The 12,569-nt window shown below is 36.4% G+C and overlaps 2 protein-coding genes across 2 annotated transcripts; both read right to left on the minus strand.

The window, feature by feature from the left end:
- Window positions 1-1,759: 1,759 nt before the first annotated feature.
- On the minus strand, window positions 1,760-4,376 carry LOC135638950 (uncharacterized). The gene is made up of 3 exons (XM_065152564.1): window positions 4,003-4,376; window positions 2,343-2,471; window positions 1,760-2,169 (listed from the first exon to the last, which is right to left on the minus strand). Exons 1-3 carry the CDS (start codon window positions 4,321-4,323, stop codon window positions 1,990-1,992), a joined length of 630 nt encoding a protein of 209 aa, XP_065008636.1. The 5' UTR covers window positions 4,324-4,376; the 3' UTR covers window positions 1,760-1,989.
- A 532-nt stretch (window positions 4,377-4,908) lies between these two features.
- Window positions 4,909-10,331, minus strand: LOC135638949 (AT-rich interactive domain-containing protein 2-like). The gene is made up of 2 exons (XM_065152563.1): window positions 9,013-10,331; window positions 4,909-6,256 (listed from the first exon to the last, which is right to left on the minus strand). Exons 1-2 carry the CDS (start codon window positions 9,895-9,897, stop codon window positions 5,384-5,386), a joined length of 1,758 nt encoding a protein of 585 aa, XP_065008635.1. The 5' UTR covers window positions 9,898-10,331; the 3' UTR covers window positions 4,909-5,383.
- Between the last annotated feature and the right edge of the window lie 2,238 nt (window positions 10,332-12,569).

The following is a 12,569-nucleotide window of genomic DNA, read 5'->3' on the forward strand; positions in this document are numbered from 1 at the left end:
ATGTATTCCGAACGGTGCCTTTCCTTTTCTATAATCACAATTCTATCCTCAGTTAGATCAAACCAAATACTACAATAGTTAGGATCACTAAACCAAATACTACAATAGTTAGGATTACTAAACCAAACATAGAATAACTCTAATTCAAATAATACTATGATCCACTTTGATTACTTTAAATCCTCAATAACCTTAATTATAATTATTATTATTATTATATATTTTAGGTTTTGTCAAACGATTTATTTGTGAGTTTTTGAGCGATTTTAGATGAAAATTAAAAGTTATTTAGATATATTTTAGGTAATTTAAAATCCTCTTTTTTTTTCCTCACTTAATCTTAAACTTATATCTACCATTTATTAATTTTATTACTATATTTATTTTTATTTGTTGTAAAATAATGATAATAGAAAAAGTGTGACATTCTTAGTTACAATTTATAGGTTTAGAGTGCTTTTATCATCAAACCGACATACTATAACCGAGTTTATATTAGTTTAAATTTTCACAAATCTTAATTATCAACATTATCATATGTTTCGATGTAATGATATATTAGACAGTTTCTAAAACGATTTTGAATGGAATTTAAGAAGAAAATTAACCATGTTTGGTATATTTGAAAATAAAGGATGATAAATTTTCTTTTTTTTTTTAGTTGGCGTTAAATTTAGGTTTTTATATATATTTTTTAAAAAAGCTTATTTTTAATTGAAAATTGATAAAAATGTTACGCACTTAATCTCTATATATTTTGAAATTGTTGATAATATTGTGTTAATTTATTATGAAAGAATGGCAATCAAAATGGTAATGCATTAATTAATTACTCCACCTTTAAATAAACTTGCAATGTTTTGGTTTAGTTAATCAAGGCACTATAAATTTGCTAAAAATATTACAATCGAGTCTTAATTAATCTAAATCCTACTAAACGTAGGTATCAATTTTATTATAGCTTTTGAGGTTTTATAAAATAATTCATATAAGAACTTGAATGGTCATTTATCAAAATTACAAAGCTTTTGATATATTTCAAATAAAGGATGACAAAGATTCTTTCTCTTTCCACTTATCTTAAATTTAGCCCATAAATATCATAAAAAGAGTCTTACAATGAGCAAATACCCTAAGGGAATGAAAATGAAAGATTTTAGTTGAATCCAAATTGAGTTTTGATGGAACACATGGGGCTTTTTATAAGTCGGTGGATATTTATATGTATACAAACATATGTATACATATGTATATATATATGTATATAAATGTATGTATATATATATATATGTATATGCATATATATATATATATATATATATATACATATACATATATATATATATATATATACATATACATATATATATATAATTTTATTTTCTCTGTAACAAACATATGATTTTCTAAAAAAGACATCCAGTAAATAAAAAAAGTGATTATATTGTATGTATTGTGTTCAGTCATGAGATAAAAAAATTTAAATCCTACTGTAAGCCTGTGATACATATGAATGAATGGAAAGAGCCAATCTGTATTTATATTTGCTCATTACATATCTCGGGATTGATGGTGTGTGCAGAGGGTTCAATATTTGTTCAAACTGAAGCTGAGCTTAGTCCATTATATGATCATCTGCCCAAGTTGTCTCCCACTGTAGCCTAATCCATGTTATAGTCAAATCATCATCAGCTTTTCCACATTCATGTGCCATCAAACAATTTAAATCTTATTTCTGAAGAAGCAGGCAAACCATCCATATATTTAAAGCATCCCATTGCTTGTATCAGAACAAATGTTCGGCACCGGTACAGAAGCTAACCAATGGAAGCCCCAGCTCAGCTTCTATTGTTGGGATTTCCAGAGCTATCAATGTACAAACATGAAAAAAGGGAAAAAAAAAAAAGGAAAGCAAATAAGTGCATCTGAAAAGAAAAGGTCACACATCCTGCATTTTTGTGAAGCATAAAGAAGGCTGATGTTATGATTTCACAGCTCGTCACTCAAAGTATGTGAATCTCTGCCAATTTCATGGGCATTGGCACTAGTCTTCTTTTTATGTAGACTCTCAACAACTTCATCGAGCGGAGGATCACCAGGTCTTCGATACAATTGTTGCCCAATCTTAATCTCGTATGCTTCTGGCTGACTCAGAACAAACTCTTTCAACTGGAAAAGGAAGTGAAATACATCATTCTTCAATATCATACTACAACTATAATGCTAGTGCATAAGACCAGAATTTAAAAGGACAAAAAATAAAATTCAGTTCCACCACTTGATTGCTACAAGCAGTTGTTGGACAACTCGAGCACGATATTTGATATTTCATAAAGACTCACCTCTTCCAAATCTTGGCCTCTTTCCATTGTAAACATGATGGTGTTCAGGTCAACAGCCATGAACTTGACCCCAACAGATCCAGTTCTTAGAACCTTGCTCCATCTCATAGCAATGGCAGGTACATCTTCCTGAATGTCACAAACTAATCAGGAATGCAAAAAACTTATGGAACTTTTTGATTAGATATTCCCATAGAAAGGATTACGAAAAAAATAGAGATCCAAAAGAAGGAAAATGGACAACCAGAAGGAGTTCAATTATTGGTATCATAAATTATAATGCAGCTAACTAAGAATAGGTATAGAGATCAAATTAGTTAACACCATACCAGTATGGTGAGGCCAAATCCCATAAAGGATTGCACAAAAAATAGAGATCCAAAAGAAGAAAAACGGACAACTAGAAGTACTTCGATTATTGTTATCATAAATTATAATACAGATAATTAAGAATAGGTATGGAGATAAAATTAGTTAACACTATACCACCATGGTGAGTCCAATTCTAAAGACCACCACACAATATAATGCAACATAATGATTTTTAGAAAAAACTCCAAGAAAAAAACAAATGATCTAAGGGTATTCTTTTATATTAAAGAGATGTATTTAATCAACCAAAATCAGATATAAAATGTCATTGTAAACCAGCTGTATTTGCTTAAGATACAACGAATCTATTATTTGGTTTTGAAAGGAAAATTCATAGACAATAACAACAGATATAAGAAGAAAATTATTTTGTAAATGGGATCTGCTTGACAAGAAAGACTGAACTATGGATGGTGCATTCAGATGAGAAATATATCCATGCTTTGAGGTCCTCTAATTGATATTGAGAAGGCATTTCAAAAGAGATGGCAATCCATTAAGTATTTGAGCAGCATAATTTACACAAGATCCCTAGATCAACAAGAAATGCCTCCCAACTGATGAAATTACCAAGAATTACACAAGATCCCTAGGGCACTCGACCGAAGGGTAAGCAAAGCAAACTGTGACAGAATGACACCACAAAAAGCAAAGAAGTTACCAAGAAGTAGATATAAAAGAAAGCCACATTATTCACATGATATTGAAACATTAGTTTCCTCAATTAAGAGGACAAGAGTGCTGAATTCGACCACAAAATATGCAACAAATTATCTCCAGTGAATGCAAAGGAAACAAGAAATGGAGATGCAACTTACTGTAAAGATCACACAACTATAATTTCAAGAGACCACATCCCCTAGAGAAAGCATCTCATGGCACTGGAAGAGCCTCGGTGCCCCAATTGTTAACCGTATGTCGAATGCCATTAAAATAATTGCCTATCAAGCTAGAAATCCTCCAAAATCTCATTAAAAGAAGAAAGAAAGTGTTGCTTACCTAATTCCCGGATAATACAGAAAAAAATTAGTCTATTCAAGCACCGAAATCCATAAAATTAATGAAGAATAATACAGCATTCGCAACGACAAACCAAGAGGGAAAGGAAAACGACAAGAAACCTAAACCTAGCATAAGGAACCAGAACGGGGGTAAGCATAGTTTGCCAAGATCGCGCCTGCTTAACCGAAGAACACGAGGAAGATCACCGCACAAAAGCTAAAGGTTCCGCGAAGAAAGAGAAAGAAACACGAAAAAAGAACGAATCTTGGGCGGCATTGGGTCGCACCCTGGAGCGGGGAACACCCGGCCGAAGCTTCACGAAGCCGAGGGAGGGGCCAGTGTGGCGCTTCATCATCTCGGCCTGGATCTCCAAGGGGCTCATCCGCGAGAAGTCGGGCGGCGGGGGGAGGTCGGGCTTCGTCGTCTTCTGGCCCCACCGTTTCCACTCCTCGTCCTCCTCCTCGTCCACCACGTCGTCGAGCTCGTCCGGGATGCTTACTCTCTTCTTCCCACCCTCCGACGACGCCACCAACAGTGCCAAGAGCACGAGGAGGAAACGACGGAGACAAACGCGAGGGATGAGCAAGCGAGTCTTGTTCCTCGCCATTGAGTCGATGCGCGAGTGTCCTCGAAGCCTTAGTTTATCATGTGAATACTCTCAAGTGTTATATACGAAAAATAGCAAGTATTGATAATTATGCTCATATATATATATATATATATATATCATTGAGTAAGTAAGAGAAGAAATTGTTCGTGGTTGTAGCTTCATGCGGACAAATAATATGGTCATGAATTTATATTTAAGTTTTTTGTAACTTATTATGAAATTAATTGCTTGTTAAGCATAGGACATTACAAATTGAAAAGAAAAAAGGCATGGATTATCGCCATCAAGATATTATTTCAAAGACAACAATTTAGTGGCACATATCCACACCTTGGAATAACCCAACTTTAAGTGTTGGTGTCTCCTTAACATAAAAATCCTACATTAAATAGCAAAACTTAAGTCCATAAACCATCAGATTTCATCAGAAATTTAGATAGGTGCAATCATATCAGTGGTAAAGTTAATTATATTCAGCAAGAGTAGAACTATAATAGATGACCGCCACCAAACGAGAGCTTAGGGAATGCAGGAAAGCAAATTAATGTACACCATATGCAACATGCAAAACCCTCACAAATGCATAAATGATTGCAATGAAAATTAAAGGCGACTTGCACCACTGACCGGACAAAGAAAAAGAAAAAGAAGTCTTTCAACAACAGATGAAATATGCTCAGCTACAACACATTTTCAATTGCTTAACTTCATCCTCCATACTTTCTACTTTCCTCCAAGCATTTCTGGATCAGAAATATGACAAAACAGATCAGTAAAAACAAGTTCCTATCTTCAAAATGTACAAGGTGCTGTCAACTTGCCACTACCCAATGCATCGAGTATCCACATTGCTGCTCTCTCTCTCTCTCTCTCTCTCTCTCTCTCTCTCTCTTTCTCTATGTATCAACCTCAACAACGATGGAGCGCACGCCATGTCCATTAAAACCTCTGCAGGTACAGTCACAGTAATGCACAACAAAGGCTGCCTTGCAGAAGATTTTCATCATCATCACCATGGTAAAGATGGTAAAGCAATAAGACCACCCTCTTTGCGCATTTATCCATCTAGATCCATACATTGCATATTCTGAGCACAGATGACAGAAACTGAATCATGGATTTTAACTGCCCCTTGGCCAAAAGAAGTGCTTACAGAGCCAAATTCCATATCCTCATCATCGCTGTCAATGCTGTTATGTGTCACACGGTTCTGGTACCTTCGGCGCCCAACAAGAAACACATTGAAGTAATAGCTCACCAGATTTTTCCTCTTCTTGAGAGGAAAATACAAATAAAGCTTGTTCCAGAAGTTTTTATCAAGAGATGGCCGATTCGAATGAACAATGGCCTTGAACTTACATTCTTCTTCCTCTGTCCATGAAAGTGCGACCTCCTCACCCATACTTCGGAATCCCCAAACATAGAAAGCTGGACCCAGTTCACGTTTTAATTGCAGCCTTTTCTCAGCAATGTGAAACCTAGTGCACTCTACAAAACCTGGCCATTCACATTGACAGATAGCTTGCCTACCCCTTCCTATAGCAACATTATCAAATGGTGCGTTCTCTTGACCTTCAGGAGGCCAGATCCTGGTACCCAACCATTTGAAATCATCAGAACCAGTAGTAGATACAGAAGGCTGGCCAGTCCAAATTGGTACCTCTGCTTGAAATTGTCTGCCTACAGGTATCTTCACATGGGGTGGACCGCTAGAAAGCCAATCAGCTATTGCATCTAAGCAGGGATTCTGAAGCCCATGTTTCACATCATTGCTTTCCTCACCTGCAGCCATCAGACCCTTGTTGTCCATGTCATCTTCATGAAGACAGAATGTTTGATGACAAGTTCTTGATTTGGATTTTTTATTGCATTTTGTTTCCTCATGGGAAATGGTACCATTACCATTCTCACAAATGGAGTGGAATCCATTCTGCAAGACCAGGTATGATGGTGGTTTTCATCTCAATTAAAACAGCATTGTCTTCATTAATGTAATAAAAGAACTATAAATAATTTTTCTAAGGTCTAACAATAATCTATTAAGTCAGGTATAACAAGAAAAATCATAGAAAAACAATTTTCATGAATCAGAAACATATAATGATTTCTCCAAGAGCTGGAAAACATAGGCAAATCTTCTACGAGATGTGATTCAGAAATCAGAAGTATTGATCAATTGTGGCAAAAGGGGAGCTTATTCAACATTCCTACATGTTGGCTCACAACCAGTGATCGTCAAAATTTAAGTCCAGATTTCAAAACTACCAACATATGCGACAAATATCTAATAGGCCCAATATCTTAAACAACTATCCAAAGGGTTTTGCCAACAGAAAGGTCCTGTACTAAGTAGATTTACCACTGGATTCAGCAAAAAGATTTAGCATCTACCACATATTAGAAGGATAGAGCTTTTGACTTCTCAACAGTTATAATTTCAGAAGATTTGTACTTTGTATTGCATAAGTAAATGTAACATTTGGATCATTTGCTGACTCTGTAAGTTCCGCACAAAAAAAAAAACCTACAATAAATACAACTTTGAAACCAGTCTTTAGCTATCAGGTATTCAGATTTACATATCACGATATGAATTATAATATAATAAAAAAATCCTTGTATTATGCTAGTTAACATATTATTTAAATATGATTTAATATAAAAACCATCAAGTGCTCTTCTTCAAAAAAAGAAAGAAAAAAAATTAGAAAATGCACAACTATGATAATGTATGTCTTTAAAAAGAATGTATTTAGAAAGTTTTAGGTATAAACACGGGTATTTGATATTAATTTTAAGGAGCAATGTAACTGATATTAGTGGAGTAGACATGCAGACATAAAATTTTGAACTTCAAACAAAAAATTGACACCATTAAATAAAGAATTTAAAAATTATAAATAATCATTTTAGTATATCACTTATACACTGGTAGACAAAATGTCTTCAATTTGAGAATATTTCAAATATTTCACAAACAAGTATATATCATCTGAATTGGAAAATATTGATTGTATATTATATAAATATCCAATAAATGATTTCTTTTCTTAAAATATATTTTTTTAAATTGAGTGATCATTCTGGTGTTGTCCAACACGTCATTGGACCTACAGCTTCTTGTTGCTCAATCGAAATCTGTAATGCCTTTTTGGTAGATGATAGAATTCAGATTAAAAGCCATGTATTCTTGACACTAGAAAGTAAGACAATATATATATATATATATATATATATATATATATATATATATATATATATATATGTTTTACTTTGTTGCTGTTTAGATAATAAATAGTTTGTAGATTTGTAGCATGTAGGAAAAAGATCATGTTCAAAACAATAAAACAGTATATTGGAATCATGACAGCAAATGAAAAATTAAGGATGAAATCAAGAAATCTAGCATCAAACTTAGCTTAGTTTGGAGAGAAATTCTCTCCTTCCTTGAAATCTCAAGCATGATCAGAAGGAAAATAACAACTTCAAATGGCTCTTGGAATGAAATCTCAGTCAAAGGCCTGTTTTGAATGTACAATAAACCAGGCTAGACTTATTACCATGTACAGGTTTCGTACAGACCAAATATCAAGTGGTAAACCTGATAGTTGTTGTTTGTTGGTCAGTAAGCTCATTATGGACCAATTCCCCCCAATAATTACTTGGTCTGCAAATTGCTAACTGGTTGAACTGGTAAATATCAGATAGTATGTACCGGTCCAACTAGTATTTAAATTTGTTCATACAAATTTTGAATATTAGGCCACAGAAGAATTGCAAATTTTATTTTAATTAGTTTACTTACAATATAATGTCTGTATTTATTGTGATATTTATTTAATCACATCGTCTTATCTCTAAATTCAGAATTTAAATGGATGATAACTTGATTATGAAGCTCTTGCTATAGGATATAAACTATGGTACAGAAGAAATCTGAAAATGACTAATTGCATGTCTCATGTGAAAGTTTAGGCTCAAATCCCACCATCACCACCCCTACCACCATTTGCCATTACTCATGAATGCAGGTTGTAAATGCGAGCAGGCAAACAACAAAGAATACATCTAACAATTACACTCAAATAAGCAAAAGAAAGACATGAACTTGTCATTGTAATTCCGAATTGTAGTGTAATTGTAAATGCAGGTAAATTGGTGCACTGAAAACCAAACAGACCCTAAGTACAAATCAAATGTCATGTAGGATTGAATGCTTCCAACTTGCCTCTACCATCCAATGTCAATAGCTAGATGCCAACTCCTTTGATAAGGACTGAAATATGCACCCACTCACTCGAATAATTGGAGAATAATATTTGAAAAGATTAAATGGAAAATAATGTGAAGAAAAGGAGGAATTTTGAGAATAGAGGCAGTTCCTTGGAATAGGATGTAAAAGATTTGCTGCTCACTATCGTTAAGGTGAAAGAGAGAGTTTCAGTTAGTTTTCTGGAGACCTATGTCTATGCTTCTTAAAATCTCATCTTTCTTGCTTCTTAGAACCAAAAATTGGTAAAAGACCCATGTGACTGCATATAGTTGGGAAGAGTTTGTCAAAGTTAGCTTGTCAATATGTCTCTATATATGCCCAGTTGCTACAATGTCTAACTTGTCATATTGTCCAATTGCCTGGTAATTGCATATGATTGAGAATTGTGGGCATGCATGCAGAAGAACTAGTACCTGATGATGAGTTGCTTGAGAGAATGTTCGGCGAGTTCTTCTATGAGACACAGCTTGCCTGGCCAGAAGTACCTGAGCATAGTGCTCACTACTTGCAAGACCCTTGACTTTTCCTCTGTCACTTGCCATAAATTTCCCACCAGAACAGTAGCCAGGATTCTTCGCCCAATTTCTCACCCATTCAAGCATCCCCACCAAATCATCCCGCTTCCTCTTGAGATGATTTAATCCTCCTCCATCAACTGTGCTTGCTTCCGAGATGAGAACGTCACAATTATCATTCCCATCGGTATCGAGTTGCGACCTACACCCGCTGCCCTTGAGTGGTGAAAGGAACTGATCTTTCTTGGAACCCAAAGGAACTGGAGACTGACAATCCGCCTTTTTATGATCTGTAATTGCTCCACAACCCTCTCCGACACCCAAAAGACGTAATTTCTTGTATCCAGACCGTTTCCCTGCAACCTTCTTCCCCGAAACTCTCTGCAACCACCGGTCGACCACATCCAAGTACTTAAAGAACACCAGTTTCAACGACGACCCAAACCCCAACTCCAACCCAAGCGCCTGCGCCACCGACGCCCACGCGCAGTTCTCCGTCACCAGGTCGCAGCCACCCATTTCCTGCACCAAGGAATAGAGCTTCAACAAATCCACGCGATGCCCAGTGCCGACCATGGCCGGCAGCGGGCGGATCCCGCCCCTCCGATCGACCTCCTTCGAGAAAACCGACAGGATCCGATCAAACAGAACGCTCCACTTCTCGCAGCCAGTCTCCGAGCCAGGTACATCGAGATCGGAACAGAACCCGATGCTTTGGAGCTTGCGGAGGATCTCCACGACGTCGAGGGAGACGCCCGCCGAGGCGAGAGGCCATCCGGCCATCGAAGAGCGGAGCTTTGGGAGGCGAATGCAAACCGTTACGGAGGAGGAGGTAAGGGTGATCGGGGCAGTGGCGGCGGCCGTACGCCGCCGGTGGCGCCACGCATCGCCGTCCCACTCTTTGGCCGACAAGGGGTCGAAACGTAATTACGGTAAACAAGAGGGGCAGTTAAGCAGCAGGGAGAGCTGAGGTCTCGGAATGCATGGGGAGAAGTAAGCGAGAGAGGGGAGTTGAAGCAGTTGAGGAGGAAGTGTTTTTTTCTCTTCAGCCCCTTGAAAGAGAGAGAAAGAAAAAGAGGAGCCCTCCCTCTCGTCTCACCTGCACAGAAGGATGATGAGGGATTTCTCTTTAATCTCTTGGCTTATTGTTTTTGGTGGGGGGTAATAATGGTAAGGGAGTTGGCGGCAGGGCAGGGAAGGGCACCCCCCAAAAAATAAACCCTAGAATAGAGAGGAAGGGGATGATGATGGTTCAGGTGTGGGTGCGGCTCTTCTGTCTTTGATCCAACCCATCAATTATGAAAGGACGTCTTTTCATTGAAGGAAGGGAGGCATCTTCTGATCTTATTTTATTTAATTAATAATAAATGAGTCAGATATTTATATAATATATCAGAATCTTCAGATCTTATTTTTTTAATTAATAATAAATAAGTCAGATATTTGGATTATGTATCATATCAATACGATCTTCGATTTATGATTATATCTTAATATGTTGAAGTGATTCATGATTTCCTTTTGAACTTCTTCGGTGACAATGTGTGGTTAGATTTGATTGAATGCTTGAGTTGCAATGGTATACGAAGGCAAGATAAATGTTCTAATAATATCTTGGATATGGGAATTTATCTTTGGGTCCAAGACACGTCATAGTCGATATCATACGTCAGGTCAAAATCCATATCAAGATATTGTTTTGCACGTCCACCACGTTAATCCGTGTACGACCAACCCTCGAACGATAGTATAAAGACCTATAACCGATGTCCGGCCCAAGGGGAGAAGAACAATTCCACCGACAATTGACTTGCTCATCGGAGGGGCCAAAGTCGGGAATCACCCGACGACGAAGGCATTTTTTACGGCGAAGCGGTCACCCCCGAGCCATAAGCGTCTCGACCCGAAAATCATCATTAGTGAACGAGAGCGAGCTGTCACCTATCCCGGGAACGGAGAGACGTAGCTCGACGCAGACGACGCTCGGACCAAGAAACGCTGACCAATACCCCGACCTATCTCGGCATCCAGCTCAGCCGACAGAGAACTCCCGACATCGACCCGTGGACATAGCCATGCTGACTTACCAATCACGGCGCATTTGTTCACCAACATGTACAAACCCTTTCCTCTTAGGTTTTTGTGGCAAACATGATGAGGGTTTGAAGAGGAGGATGGATGAGAATTTATGGTTATTATAAGTCAACTTGAATCAAATGGGTTGGGTTCTCTACTTGTATTAACTTAAAAATCGATAGTTGATGTTTATTATAACTTAAATAAAATTAAATCGATAATTCTAATATTTTCCGATGGAAGTAAGAAAGTAGTTATCTTAATTGTTTGGAACCCTAATAATAGTCCATTTCTACACAATGCACATTCCGCTTGAATGGTTGTGGAGAGTAGTACTCATCATCGTTGGAGAGGATTGAACTTATCGGTTATTCAAGTGTGACGACTACATACATACTTAATTTTTTAAAAAATATAAAATATAAAATCATCATCATATTTTTATTAATTTTTATTGAACACTATAAATACATATCATACTTTACACATCTGAATTAAATCTCTTTGTAATTTAATCATGTGTCGATATGACATAATTGTTCATTTTTTCAAATCTTATCACTTTTAAAATTAGAAAAAATATTTTTGGAAGCCCTTTGATCTAAAAGGGTGACCAAGAAACCTGACCATAGATGATATACAACATGTATATTTTGGACACACATGAAGAGGAGAGATGCTTGTATGGTTATGACACATTGAGCGTTTTGATACTTATTTCATGTGTTTTATTATTTGTGTTGTGGATCAACACATATGCATTTTGATCCTTTGCTCAATTATGACACATAGGGGCCTTGATACATGAATGTCTTAGGTGAATGAATCTGAGTAAGAGGAGGTGCTTTGCCTAGTTAAAAGCATATCGAGGGCATTGATACTTAAGTCATGTATCATGTGTGGGAAGATACCTTATTATGTTAGGGTGTATCGAAAACTCTAGATGCATCTAATGTAAAGAAAAGCTATAAGAGCACATCTGACATGTTGACTCTTTTTCTTGGCTAAAGTGGTTTCACCATTGAGTAGGTCAAACAATGATGAGTTAGATATTTTTATCTGGTGAGAGTGTTCGTAGAACATTTGTATACGATGAGAGTGAGTTCAAATATTTTTTTACCTATCAAGAGTATGTATGATCAATCCAAATACCCTTATAGACGAGAAGTTAAAGGCCCCATATCTAAAATGGATTTATTAGCGGTGATCGTCACAAGTCTTAGACATGTTGTTGATAGAGATCTCTTAGTTCTAATTTTCTTACAATATTTTCTAAAAGACACTTTTAAAAGTACAATCTATAAATATGTCAGTTTTAATCACTCTATCTGATTTGTTTTCTAAAATATTATCACTTTTGGAATTAAAAAGAAGTTCAA

Source organism: Musa acuminata, chromosome BXJ3-5, assembly GCF_036884655.1.
Source record: "Musa acuminata AAA Group cultivar baxijiao chromosome BXJ3-5, Cavendish_Baxijiao_AAA, whole genome shotgun sequence".
Lineage (NCBI taxonomy): Eukaryota > Viridiplantae > Streptophyta > Magnoliopsida > Zingiberales > Musaceae > Musa > Musa acuminata.